We start from the raw sequence: 14940 nt of genomic DNA, 5'->3' as shown, positions 1-14940 counted from the left end.
CTCTTCTCCATCACTCACTGGAGATCGATGGTTGGTTGTCATGGTAGCGACCCTTCAACCAGGAGACACTTCCTGTCTGGTCCAGTCCGCATCAGCGTTAAAAGAACAGTGCCAGTCCTCGCCGTTGTTGACCAGTCCGGCGTCGTCATGTGAGACTGGCTTCTCTCCCCCCCCCCCTCCATCACAACCCACCTCCCCCTCCTCCCTTCTCCATCCAGGTCCGTCGGCACCAGCACCAGCACCAGCACCGGCTCCCCGGTCCAGAGCTCCCGGTCCAGATGAGCGAGCAGGCGAAGGGCTCGGCATCCGCCGCGGCGCCAGGATCTGACACCTACAAAGGCTGGCTCTTCAAATGGACCAACTACCTGAAGGGGTACCAGCGGCGCTGGTTCGTGCTCAGCAACGGACTCTTGTCTTATTACAGGTAAAAACGCCATTTTCACGAGTTTTTTTTAATCCAAAAAATCGGTTTAAAAGTGTGCAGGTGATGATGATGATGATGATGATGCAGCTGTTAGTTAGCAGCGTGTTGCTAACGCTGTCAGTCACGTTGACAGTTGTTTGTTGAGCTGTCAGCTCGTGTGTTTTCTTTGTCAACCCGGTCACACAAACACACTTGTACACACACACACGCACGCGCGCACACACACACGCAGCTTTCAATTAAATTGCGAGAAAACGTTCGTGACAGTTAGCAAGCTAGCTGAGCTAAGCTAGCATCAGTTTGGCTGCGCACCAGATTCTTGCGTCCCTTTAAATTCACGACGTGAGGGAAAAACATTTTTTTTATAATTATTTATTGGCCTCAAAGTGTTTTTTGTCTCTTAAATGCTCCTTCATGTAGCTGTGTTTATGTCATTAAAAAAAAAACTTTATTGTTGAATTAATATTTTATTAATTCATCACGGCATTTTTAATGGCGACCTGTGTTACTGTAATAAGATACATTTAGTGTCATTCGGTCCTGCTGCTGTCAGATGATGTATCAGCCAACACCTGTGGATCAGGTGCCTCAGGTGTGTTTGTTCTAGTGTATTCCTCTGGAGTAGCTTCACTTTCTTTATTTCAAAAACACATTTATGAACATCTTTTAGAAGTTTTTATTGATTGTGCGAGTGTTTTTTGATTCTAATAAACCATAAATGTCCCCTCTTTTTTAAAAGTATCTATTTTAATGTTGTTCTCAACTGGAAGAAGGAACTGAAAGAATTTGTATTAACTTTTTAAACATCCACAGTATAACCTTTGATCAGACGATTTCCTGGCAGCATGAAATTGAACTCATAAAACAGTGACGCATTTGTAGAGATCTGGTTTTATAAGTCATCTGATTAAATGTTGGTATTATCAAGAGTCTCTTGAGTTAAAAAAAAAAAACTGGTTTATTTATTACTAGAACAAGGTTCTGTTTAAAAATAAAACAACCTTCTCCTGAATAACAGCAACAACTTATGTTACAATGAAACACAATCAGCATTAAAATTATCTTTTTAAATATCTGTTATAACCAACTTACACAATGTTTTTGCAAAGAAAGTGTTCATATATGACATTGTTAAAAAAAAAGATGGTTTATCTATTATCTTTTTGGCTTAAACTTCAGTTTGGATTTACCTTTTTATGGGTTCTTAAATCTTGATGCACAAAATCCTCTTGAACTTAAGCAACAGGAAAGGAAGAAACGATGAGTCAGCTGCTTTCTGTCGTGAAATATGCTGACATGCATCTGAAAGTTAAACATTAAGCATATATATTTTTACGCAGCACTAACTATATATTTTCTGTTGAGTAGTAGCTCAGAAAATACTGAAAAGAAATGTCTGGAAAATACTTGATGATGATGGTTAATAAGGTGTATTTCAAATCAAATATAAAATAAGTGTGACATGCATGTTTAAATTGAGAAGCAACTAATCTAACCCAGTTAGAATGTCAGCGATGGGCGTCTCAAAGGAATAACAATTATTCTCTTCTAATCAATAGAGCTGATGGGCAATTACAGGCTTTCACACCACGCTCTGGGATTTCAGTTGAGGCTATTTTTGGAGAATTGAATTGCAGTTTGACTTGTGCCTGACAAAAACTCAGAGATCCAGTTTTTGCTGCCCCCGATTTATCTTCAACGTAAGACATTCATTCAATACCTTCTTGATGGTTTAAAATCTAAACATCTTCACATCACAATAATCCCTAATCTTCTTAACTGAAGCAGATTTGACCTTATTCTTCTGCTGCCATTTATCCAATTTCAAACTTTAATTTCCTAATCGACTTCTCCACCTTGTGTAATGTGCTCATCTCAACTTACTAACTTCCTGCCCTTATTACATTTGGGAGGATTGGAGAAGCTTTGAGGGATTGATCGGATTTTCATATCAGTAATCCCAGCCTGGCGTTTCGGGTCGGGGGTCCTCAGCCTCTGAGAAGCAACTCGACTGGGGTTGTCACCTCTGGGCGAACAGATGGGTAGCAGCCAAGTTTGGTCTCAGCTGGACGTACACATGAGACTATTGATCGTGTTGAATAATTTGTGTGAAATATCATTGCCTCCTGTTATGCTCCCCTTTTGTACAGTGTCATAATCTCTGGGTGTTTTCCCAGCCCCCCCCCCCCCTTGTGTGTCTTGTGATAATAGAGCACAACCTCATCGACATTTTCATGCTTGGAAACTGTGCCTTGTTTTTTGCTGGTCTTTTTCCACCCTTTTTCTTGTGACTGTGTGCTTTGTGTTTGTGTTCTCTGTTGTCATTACATGCTCCAGATCAGTGGATTTGTGTTTTTTGAGGATGTGTACACTGGGAACTGATAGGTAAAGTACATGAACTCTTTTTTATGGCTCAGTAGAAAGCTTCTTATGCCCTTATTTGAAGTTTCTGTTATCAGTTTTTTTCTGGCTTTGGTGTATAGCTTCCATACCTTTGCATGACCTCCTTTAAAATCTCATCGGTAACGACAAACAAAGTTCGCTTACAAATCTCAAACCCGCTATCTGGCCTCGGGGGGTAACAATGACTTCTAAGAACTATCCTTTGCATGGCTTCTCACGGCAACAGATCGGCAGTCGCTGCACCTCGTATGTGTCGGGGAATGGCAGCGGACGACGAGTACACTGACGCTCTTGTTCTGATTTGGCATCGCAACAAGACTCTGGTTCAGGGAAAGCAAAAGAAAAGTCATGTCGTAGAGAAGTAAACACACTTCAACCGACGCCAGCGACCTTGAGTCTTGAGCTCACGAGTAGCCGAGAGGCAGCTTTTCGTGGCAGTGAGTGTCGAGCGAATCAATGGCCGCCACAGATATAACCGGTCGCATCCACATGATTGCATGTCGTACTATTTTCCAATGTCTTTGGGGGGTTACCTTGTGATGGGGGAATAAGGACGTGTTTGATTCAAGAGGCTACCATGTGATTGCGCTGGTTTGTTGCTAATTCTTGTTTTCAGCGGGTCTGGACCTGCTTATGCTTTCCAAGAGATGTGTTTGTTTGTCTTTGCCTGAGGCCGCTGCAGGATTGTGAGATTGTAAAAAAAATGAAAAACTAAAGCATTATTTTAGAAAATTGTATTTATTGCATTGGTGTCAAATAAGCTACTTTCTTGTGGCGTAGAGGGCTTTTTAAGGAGGACCTTATTGGAGAGAGCCAGTGATTTATTTGATTTAGTTTTTGTACCTGTAATTTTGGAAATTTGTTAAGGTTTTTTTAAATTTTAAATTTTAATTACAACATATGTCTTACACGTCCGTATTTCTTCTCACTACTTTACATTGTAGAGGTGTGTACTGGCAAGAATGTGGTGATACGATACGCATCAAGATACAGGGAAACGATACAATTAATATTAATATTTACTATATATATATATATATATACTGTATATATATACATTTTTATACTGTAGGAACACTGGTATATTTTTAGTATTGTTCGAGTACTTGATGTTGCAGAGTGTACTGACCAGTCTTGACAAAGTTGTGTTTTTTTTAAACTGAAATATGTCCAAACATCAGCTTTTAAAGGTGCTTGAGTCGCCCGTATCTTCTCATCCTCAGTCATCGCCGGGATCTCATTGCAGGATTACATTTTTTCTTATGTGATTACTGCTGCCATCTAGCGGCCGCAAGTTTAATTGCAGCACAAAAATGAGCAAACGCCATGAGTGTTAGTTGTAAATGAAATTATTTAACAAATAATGTATTGAAATACAAACCATAAAATAACTTTGATAACTGTAAAAAAAAAACAATGATATTAATTTAAAAAATAAAAATAAAACTAATCGATACAGTGCTGTGGAAATTTTCTTTTAGCATATTTTGGTTTGTGGTGGTTTTGGTTTCTGTTTTGTTCCGTTTTTTTCTTCTCGACCATATCAATTTTCCTGATCAATTTCCAACATAGCACTTTTACTTGAACTTACATCCTCAAAAAGTCTAAATGAGTGTGTGATCTGTTTCTTCCGCTGCTGCTTTTTGTACTTTCTGTAAATATCTGACACCGAATGATTCTCTGGATCCAATGTTTCTCGGTCTCAGGACGCAGGCAGAGATGGCTCACACGTGCCGTGGAACCATCAACCTGGCCACCGCTCACATCGACACAGAGGACGCCTGTAACATCGTCCTGAGCAGCGGGGGCCGGACGTACCACCTGAAGGCCAGCACCGAAGTGGAACGGCAGAGATGGGTCACGGCGCTGGAGCTCGCCAAAGCCAAAGCTATTCGCATGATGAACGATCAATCTGGTAAGAGATTGTTGCTGCTATTTTTAGATTTTTGATCCCTACACTCCTCTTCATGTCATTTAAACAGTAAATTATCTTTTATAATAATAGTACATTTGCTCATTAATTTATTATATCAAAATTGAGTTGGATATGGAAGTTTAAAATGAGAGGCATTTGTAACTAACACTAGCGTATGTACCAGAAGATGGCAGTGCAGTGTGTTTCCTCCCAAAGAACCAGTATTCTAATTGTACAGTGGGCAATAAACGTCTATTCACACACTGACAAAGCACTCGCAGCACAGGGAGCTTGGCAGGGCTGCGCGAGGGTGACGTCGGTCAAAGGCTGTGGGAAAATCTGACAGAAAAAAGGAGGTCTTCTGTTCTCCACTGCTCCTTGTTGGCTTGTCTGCAGTTTGTTTTGCAACCCTTTTTTGATTCAGCAGAAAACGTCCACAGAGACCAGGAAGGGCTGCATATTCTTTATGGCCTCAGATCTCTAACTTTAGACTCCAGTCACTCTAGCTATGAATAGTTCTTACTAAAGACTATATAAATTATTTTGATTTATATGGCTTTACACTCACAAGTTGTTTGTTCCTGTTATGAAAAAAGTAGCATAAAATACAGTGTGGCAAACGTTATTAACATTTAATTGTTTTCACCCTCTTATTATTACAATTATTATTCTTATATATAAATATGTTATATGAAATAAAAGTAATAAAATGACTTGCATACACATTTACACTTAATACATTCAATTAATACACTTTATACATTACATTTGCAAGTTACTTCGACAGTTTATGTTGTTTACATAAGGTATTTATAGGTTATTTTATATTATTGATTTGGTCATTGTTGTTGTTGCTACATGATTTATTAACCAGACCTCACTTTTGCAAGACGTTGTTACAAATTAACTGTGAGATTTATTTCTAGATCCAACCTTTGTCTCAGTGCTCTAGATACTCAGAAGATGGCACTGTTTCTCTTTTTCTCAACCCAGACCGAAGAGTCCTCTAGTCTTTCATTTTCAAGACTCATCTAAATAGATGGAAGTCCATCCATTATTGTAGACCTGGTGGTTCATGTCATTTACATTTAAAATGTCTTACTGGCGAGGACAAAACATGCCTTTCTTCTGGATCTTTTCTGTCTCTGAATATCCAGGAGCTGTTTTAAAATGTCCTTTTATAAGTTGAAAGTTGGTTTACAAAGTTGTTTCTCTTAAAACCCTTTCATTTTATATAGTTAATTACCGAGTTATTACTAGATCTTCTCTGTCCTTGGTCCTGAAACCGTGACAAACTGCGAGAGGGACCACAAGAGAAGGGACTAGAACTCTCTCCTTGTTCTCACTTCATTAAAAGCCCTTTCACCGCTCTTTCTTTGGTGAGCTTCTCCCTCTCCTGCTCCTCTCCCTCACACACTTTCACACTTCCCATCCCTCCCTCCCTCACTTTCTCTCCCTCGCGCTCCCTCTCCCTGGTTTTCCTGCTCCCTCCCAGTTCCACACTTGCTTTCTCTCCGGGTTAGCCGTGTACTCTGCTTTTCATCGAGCCTTCACATCTCAATGCTGTGATACTAATCTACCTTCGCTGGTTTGCACCTACTTGAACAGTGAAGTCCAGCTCTTGTGAGTGAGTATTTCTACTTCGATTCTATCTTTGCACAATTTATTTGGGACAATACTACTGTAATTTAATGTGAAGCAGCAGAGGTTTTTGAAGCATGGATGATTGATGAGGATCCTGCCTGTAAAAAATATTGCATAAAAGGTTTTCCAATTATACCCTTTGGTTATTTTATTGAATTCAATTGTGTTTATTTAACAAATAAACATCATTTTATTGTGAGAGAAATAATCATTCTTAATCACTAAAATATTTCCATATTTTAAAAAGATTATTAATCTTTTCATCCTGTGTATTTTTACATTATATTCATTGATCTACTGAAAAACAAATTCACGTTACAGGTAAAGGATGATCCGTGGTGTGTTTTCACATCAAGTGTGCAGGTGGTCGAGCTCACTGTTAGTGTGTTTGCTCATAATGAATCTGTACAAACAGTATTAGCTCCACGGTCTTGGCCATTTACACAGATTTGTCATCGCAGAGGCGATAACAGCTGAGCCCTCTTTGTGTCCTTCCATGGAGAGATGTTTTTTATTTGTAAACCCTGCGATCCTGTCACACGAGGAGCGCTTCAGCAGACCCTGAATAATGAACCATAGGTACTACATGAATCTGGAAATGCATTTTGATTTTGATTTTAATTGGATGTTTTTATATTACACAATTCTGTGACACAATACATTTGTTAATCAGAAATCTAACTCTGATACGAATAGGTTACACAAGACAATATAAATACTGTAGATCTAACAGATATAATCCATTGCTTTTCTTTTTAATTTGCATACAGACAGAACAGTCGGTTGAGTCGCTGGAAAAACAAGTAACTGTAATAACTATCTGTCTCACATATCGCTCCGGGGCACGTCAAAAGTAGATCATTATGTCATAAATAAAAAAAACGACTTTCTTTTTCTTTCCTATTGGCTTTCACTTTCAAGTCAAGAAGCTTCTTCAAGTGAAATATAAATCAAAATCTAGTTCACAATATAAATCTTAACGAATAGTCAGACTTGTTTCGACTGCTCCTTTAAAATTTGAGTTACATCAATCAATAATCCTTGAATTTTACCTTTAGTTTAACATATTTCCCTCATTATTTTCATGTTTTTTAAATGGTTCAAAAGTCAAGAGCAGTCTGTCGGCCTTCAGGGTTAAGTTGCTTTAATCTTAATAGTTCCTGGAAATTTCAAGCTGGTTCCACTTAAATGCATACAAAAGAATATATGTTTGTATTTTATAGACCCTGATGTAATTATGTTATGGAATAAGGTTATTGAGCATGTGATGCTTTCCTTATCAGTTGGCTTTTTAATGATTCCAACTTATGTAACAATTTCTTTTATGTCCATTTTACACGGTGAGTCCATAAAATCCAAAGATATCAGATGGATAGGATGTGGAATGATGAGTTTGATATCAATGTGTTCAAAAGTACAAGTTAATAAATGCATGAATTGCAGTTGGAGTGAGTTCAGGTGAACTCTGCTGAGAGTAAAAATAACCGAAAACCAATGATTGAGGATATATTTATTAAAAATCAAATGTTTCAGTTGCTTAATCAGTTTAAAATCATGACACTTTCCAGAGATCCTCCGTGAGATCCACTCACCAGGTCTAACAGAAGTGAACCATTGGTAGAGTTTTTGCATTTACTATCTCTTTTCTCCCTTTTATTAAAATCAACCATACGGTTACAAACACACACCTGGCCTGCCTGTGAATAGACCTGGTCTAAGCCACGGACACGGTCCACACACAGTTGTTAACTCAGCTCATTGCTCCACTATTGTTGTTTTTGTTGAGTCAGGACCGTCCACTGTCCTTCTGTAATCACTAAGCCTTCATTCTGCCTCTCTGGACTCCATTATCTCGCATTTGCTGATATGAAAACTAGCTCTTATTAGTGCTCGGCTTTGCTCTGAACACAACTGGGTGTTCCTAGTTATACAAGTGCTGTCAAACCATTGAACCTCTATTGAAGTTGTGTAAACGATGCATTGTTGACCTTAGATGAAGGATGTAGTCAAACTAAACTGGTTATTAACTGTGTGAAACTAAAACAGTTGATGTTTCAAAAACAAAAGTTCAATGTGGATCTAGTTTTTCATCATTTGTGCTTCTACATACAGCTTTCTTTTAACCATTGGGAACTTTTAAAAGCATGTCATATGTGTATGTATTTTACAGGTTGTTCCATGTATTGATAAATACTATTATACTAAAAAATGAATATAAATAAAAGATGATGTGTGTAATTAATGAACATTTTGAACAATGTCTTGTATTGGACTCATTATCGTAAAGGCTGTATGTAGTTATTTATGTTAAGAATTAACACTTAATTTAGCCTAAAATCACTTTACAATTTTGAGATGTTTCAACAGCAAAAAAAGTACCAAAAGTTTGGCTAATTTCAATCGTCTTTTCATGGATCGTCTCCCTCAACCAACAGCAGAGACTTCCTTGTCAGTAATGCTTGCAAAAACTTCTTAACCAGCATTATCTGTATAACAGTCTTCGTACATAATACTGTACTCAGTGTATTGAACTGAAAATGTTGTGATGTGGATTTAAATTCAGTAACAAACTCAGGATCCTCAATACTTATTGAGTGTGAAGCAAAAGATTCCACAGACGATACTACTACATTCTGGACTGGTTTGTGTTCTTTATTGATCAAGACTCGAATCAATGCATGTATTTACACCATTTTATTCAACAGAACATTATCCAATAATGGACTTTTATAACTATACTCGTGCATCTAAAATGAAAAAAATAGCAGGATGTAATAAGAGAACAAAAGTGGACAAGAATTCTATAGTTATATAACGTGAAGCACATTGTCAACACAAAAAACGAACAGATGGTGATTCACACGAGTGTACTTTAGAATAAGAAGTCATGAAAGTATTCTTATCCCTCTCATAACTAATTATCGCTGTCAAGCGAGCTCACAGCTAACCTTTTAGCTTTGTTAAATTCCACCGTGATTTTATTAAAAAACATCTGAGCAGAGGGTCGAGAGACAGAAAAAGCGATAACGACTCTTTTTTGCCGGCGTATTTTATCCTCCGCCGAGGATTCTGCCGCTCAGAGAGAGCGTGTGTGTCGGGCCGGAGCCTATTAGGCAGTATTTGCAAGATGTGACGAAGATTTCACTGAAGTAAAACTATTTTAATGAGCTCCGGTCAAAAAACCTCGGCTTATTTCAACAGATTTACTCAGCAGGACGTTTGCCTTTTATTTATCTCTTTGAAACAAGCGTTACATCCTCCGGATGGTTAGATTTGAATGATCTTTGCAACCGATCCAGGCAATATTTCCATTGATTTTTTAAACAAACATTAAGGCTTAAATCATCTAAATCTCTATAAACATTCAACTATGAGTTTGACTTTTAAGAGGAAATCTTTTTCAATGAACTCTTTTAAGTCCTTAACCATTTTGGAGAAGCATTAAAGTTCATTTTCATTCAGGAAACGTGTTCTTGTTCCTTTGTGTCAGGATCAACTATTGCCTCTAGAATAAGCAGCCGCATCCCCAATATATTCTGGGATCACTTCCAACATCTTGACCTTTCAAGGATAAGCGCTACACAATGAATCCAGACTGTATGTCCACACCCGTCAAGTTTCTTTATTGAATGGTGCTTTAATAAATGTTTTATGAAGACGAGCGCTGGTTTTGGGTTTCAGTGTAAGTGATCCATTTTAGTCTGTGTAGAAGGAGATTTTCTTTCTTAGGTTATGAACATACATAGTTTTGTGTCGTCTCCTTCAACAAAGATACAAACAACAGTGCAAGTTGAAGAAAATTGATGGTTCTGGTGCCGGCCTGACCCTTCATGCATAGGGATGAGTATTGATACTGATTCTGGCATAAAAGATAGTAACCCGGCTGAAGGCTAACACATATTTCTGTGCCTTGTTTATACAAACATTTTACTTATTCAATGATTCGAACGTGCAGAACATAATCTAGTTTGGAATGACAATAAAAATCCTTGAATCCTTGCATTGCACCAAAATACTTTATTTTTTATTCACAGTTTTTTAAATATCACTTCAATTTAAGAGATCATTCTCAAATCACCTTTTAAGCACAGGCATCGTTTCAAAAGTACTGATTTTGCACCAGTTTCACCATTAAACCTAAATGATACATAGCTTTTACAGACCATAGTAAACCGGTCTTTAGTCAATATTTTGTTTGCTTTTACCTGTTTTAACGATACTTTGAGTTCATTAAATAGAAGATCATTCTAGTCAAATGCTCAGGATGCTTCTAAAAATATGGATATTAATGGCAAGGAAACAGCGGCGTCTTCGTCTGTGAAGTCGGCCTCGATCTACCTGCGCGTTCATTTAATAATCGGTGATGACCGATTGCTTTATGACGGCGCGGGTCTTTACTGTGTAAACGATCTGGCCCTTTGATCCGAGGCCCGTGACTTTGTGACGTTACATTGTCAAACTGACTCACGGTCTTTTAACGATCTTCCCACGGATGACACCGAAGCAATTAGCGAGAACTTCTTCTGCGGTTAATTAAATCTCTTCCCATTCTCTCGGATCAAGCCGCTCGAGCCACTGCAGCGGCATCGGACCAATTAAGGACGACATTTTTCGCCACTTTCCATTTTGTCTTGGGGTGATGCGTAAGTTGGATTTACATGCTGCGAAGCTCATTCTTTATATGCATTGATCATTATAGGGTTTTCATGTCTTCTGGTACCAGAGTTAACCTTCTCCAACGGCACATAGCACTGCCAGCTTTAGTCCGAGGAAGAAACAAGTTGGTGTTGAACAGAGAACTTTGGCTGCTTTTAATGAGCTTGCATTCAGGCCCTGAGGATTGTCTGGGTCCTCGTCCCTGGTGCAGTTCCTGGCTCTATAATAACACTCTTTGATGAGCTCCTTAAGCTCCATCTTTCTCTTGAAGTGTCCTTCAGATGTGCTGCCTGTGATTGTTGTCTTTCTTGTGACGGTGTTTCTAATGTGACGCATTACTTCACCTTTAAGTGCCTGTTGTTTATTTGTCCATGTATTCAAAGTTCAGACGGTCTTGTCAGAGTAGGTAAGTCGGTCTTGTAAAGAAGAAAAACGCACGTCTTGTTGGAATGCAAGTGAGATCTTAATATTTACTTTAAATAAAATGTTTTTGATGGTGGATATACGTTCACAGTCCACTCCATCTCTTACCTTAAATATATATTGGACACTAATGATGATAGTTTCAGTATGTATTCAGCCACACTTGGCTAACTGCTCTAAATGAAGTACGATACGTCCGACACCATCTCATTATGTTCCAGTTTCTTACCTTAGGGGGCGAAATACACAACATCTGTTCCACCTAAATGTTCCCATGTTGGATTCTCAAGGCATCATTACTCTTCATTAAACATGTTAGATTATGTTCAGTGGCATGAATGTGTTTCTTTTAAGTGAACACAAACATTGTTATAAGAATTGTTGTTGTGGTGTCTGACATTCTAATATATATTTTTTCTCTTTTTGAACTACAGTAATAATTTAATCTAATTTGAGTGTTTGGGTTGACAGTCGCCTCTTTATTTTATTTATAGTTGAGTTGGTTGAAATTAAAATTTCACGTCAGTCTTTTGGGTTAAGATATCTGTTGCTTCTCTTAATGTGTTGTCAAAGTGCTGTAATGTATCTCACTATCATCTTATAAAGCTGCTGCTGCCGATTTCTTTCATTTAATTTTTGTCAGGGAAAATGTAGCCGACGTGAATTACTGCCCCGCACAGGTCGTTGATATTTGGTTAACTCGCTCAGTCTGCCCGACAACTTTTACTCAAACAAGAAATATCATCACAGTTTGATCTAGTGACACCTCAAACCCCCCCTGAGCTATTTCACATCTCTGTAAGATCCGCTTCTATTTCACTTTTATTAGTCTCGGCACAGCACACAATCACATCAAACATATTTGCCGGCATATGTGGAGATGAACCACGGTGCGATGACCTTTGTATTGTCTCACTTCATCATCCAGAGAGAGAGGCGGCCTCCAGAGGCCACAGCTGTGTGGGCTGTTTGATGTGTTCTCATTACTGATCAGTCAATGGCTGCCTTCGTATGTGGGCTGAAAAACACAATGTTTTCAGATGTATTCAAAACCAGCGTTCAATAGAAGTTTTTGTTTGCTTCCAAAGCAATTGTACCACGGTTTTCTCCTACATGCATGAGTTATATGCATAGGCTACTCACTTGTATGCTGTTTTTAAGTACATAAAAAAGTTTAAAAGCAAGATGGCTGACAAATGAAATGAGATGCAGGACGGTAGAGGAGTATCTTACCAGAAAAGTTATTTTAGAAACCCCTCGCCAGTAACCAAGAAGTAATACGGTTGTTTAAATTTCAGGATATGGATTTTTTCTTTTTGGATTGTTGGATGTGACACTTTGTCCTCCTTGGTTAAGTCGAGTCAAGTCAATGTCTGTTGAAAAGGAATTTAGATCTTTTTCAAGGTAATATCCTGGGGGAACATTTTGAAATAGGTTATCATAATTCATGTATGAAGGGGTTCATGTCAAATGAGAGAAAAACTTGAGCATAGTTTTAACTGTCTAAGTCCCCCCGGAGGTAAACACATCAAAGGAGGCACGACTCAACTTTATACTTTTTGGTTCAGGGATGTACGGGACCTCCAGCTTGCAGAAAGTTCTGCTAAAAGAGCAGCTGTCAAAATTAGATTTCTTACCTGAGAACGTGTCAGGATTCAACAGTCTCAGATATGACAACTACAGTTGAAGATGGATTCAAGTTTAATGGATTCATATACAGTATAACACGTTTGACTTTAGCTTCTGGCAATTCTGGATAAAGAGCGAATCGATGCACGGTTTCGAGATTCTAGTACTTTTCTTTTTTAAGTTCAGTTGTTTCTTCTGCCTGAGCTGCCACAGATTCTTCTCCTCCAACCTTTGAGTGTCATTAACTTAATTCATTGATTAAACAATTAAGGAAAAAATGTATTTTTTTTACAATTACGAGTGTACAAGCCAAGATTCCTGTTATCTTAGGCTACTCGTCAGAAACTGCTTTTTACCTTTCACTTCATTGTCTCGAAATTTCACTTCCTTGATGGCTTCTTTGGCAAAACATCGAATCATAGATTATTTAGATAGATAGCTAGATGGATGGATGGAAAGATGGATAGATAGATGGATAGATGGATAGATTTGCCGATAGTAATTGAAATGGTACACGATTGGGTTATTTGAGTGTAATGACATTAATTAAGACTATTTTTTTTATATACGTAACTAACCTAATACAGTTAATGGCAAAAACTTACCATAGTAAATTTAAAATGATAGTTTTTAAACTTCACTTATTTTATACTCACTGGTCGACAAAGGGTCGGGAGTCATTTGTTTCTTTTTAGAGTTATAGACAAAAATGTAAGTCCATTTTTATGTAACGACTGATGCCAAGTGGTCTTGTCCACATTTTCATCCAAAAAGACACTTAAAATATCTCCGTGGTGATGCTCTGTCCATCTTTTATTGAAGCCTCGACGAAAAACGTTGCTCTGGGTAAATATCGCGTGCGCTTCCAGAGCTTATACAGTCTTTTTGGTGGAAGATAAAGACAAAGACCACTAGTCGCTCCATTAAAATGAACATACATTTTTTTGCCTATAACTCTAAAAAGGAACAGATTACTCTGTAAATGATCCTAATCCTTGAGAAAATGAGTGAAATTTGAATCGTGGGTCACTTTATTTAAACAATCAAGTTATTCAAGCGGGAACATGAATGTCAACATGTAAACTGCTCTGACTCAGGTGATATCTTTTAGATCATTTTCTTTGAGTGCACCAACCTGAGCGATGTCAAGTGTACGTCTGAGCCTCGTGGCGTCATGCAAAATGTCAGGTTCACTTTCCTAAATACCGTGACATTTTCTAACTCAATGGTAAGTGAATATCGCTGCCAAGCTATCAACGCATAATGGGGGGGGGGGGGGGAAGCAGTGCATTCTGGTCTTGTTCTAGATGACTGCTGGCTGACTCCTATGTCCTCATTGCTTCACTTACTCCCTCCCTCCCTCCCTCCCTGGCTGCACAATGTGGCATGTGCTGGAGAATCGTGAGTGCGCTGTTTTTCTGAGAGTCGTTTACAAGAATAAAAGAGATTTACAGAAGGAGAATCTGCTGCAGCCGTCACGTCATGTGCACGTGCTTATGCATGCGTGTCCGGACGCCGCGCGCCGTCAATAGAGAGAGTCGACGCCGCCGCCGCCTCCGCCCCCCCCTCCCGCTTCCACGCCGCGACGACGATGTGGTGGGAGAGGGCAGCGCCGACCGGATCAGGCCCGAACACAATAGGATGAAGGGCCGGAGATGCTGGGAGCCGGGGATCGTCCGCTCTCTCTGCAACTCGAGCTGCCTCAGTACAGTCGACCGGGGTCAGTACCACTGGAGCCGGGAGCTGTCACACTCCTCCTCCTCTCCAGCGAAAAAGCATTCTGCCTTTTTCTCTTAGCTCGAAATGTCTCCATCCATTTCCCTCTCCTCTCGCTGGCATCTGTCAC

General features: G+C 38.9%; 1 protein-coding gene across 2 annotated transcripts in view; it reads left to right on the top strand.

Annotated features, from left to right (window-relative positions):
* Positions 1 to 252: 252 nt before the first annotated feature.
* Positions 253 to 14940, top strand: part of osbp2b (oxysterol binding protein 2b) — a 33411-nt gene continuing 18723 nt past the window's right edge. For both annotated transcript variants that reach the window (XM_087792704.1, XM_087792702.1), the window contains exons 1-2: positions 253 to 424; positions 4534 to 4742. In XM_087792704.1, coding sequence (XP_087648830.1) covers positions 279 to 424; positions 4534 to 4742 — 355 coding nt within the window. In that variant the 5' untranslated portion in view covers positions 253 to 278. The remainder of the gene's footprint in view (positions 425 to 4533; positions 4743 to 14940) is intronic.

Source organism: Callionymus lyra, chromosome 1 (genome assembly GCF_982586985.1).
Source record: "Callionymus lyra chromosome 1, fCalLyr1.hap1.1, whole genome shotgun sequence".
NCBI lineage: Eukaryota > Metazoa > Chordata > Actinopteri > Syngnathiformes > Callionymidae > Callionymus > Callionymus lyra.
The sequence above is the reverse complement of the archived record's forward strand: the minus strand, read 5'-3'. Positions and strand labels throughout refer to the sequence as shown.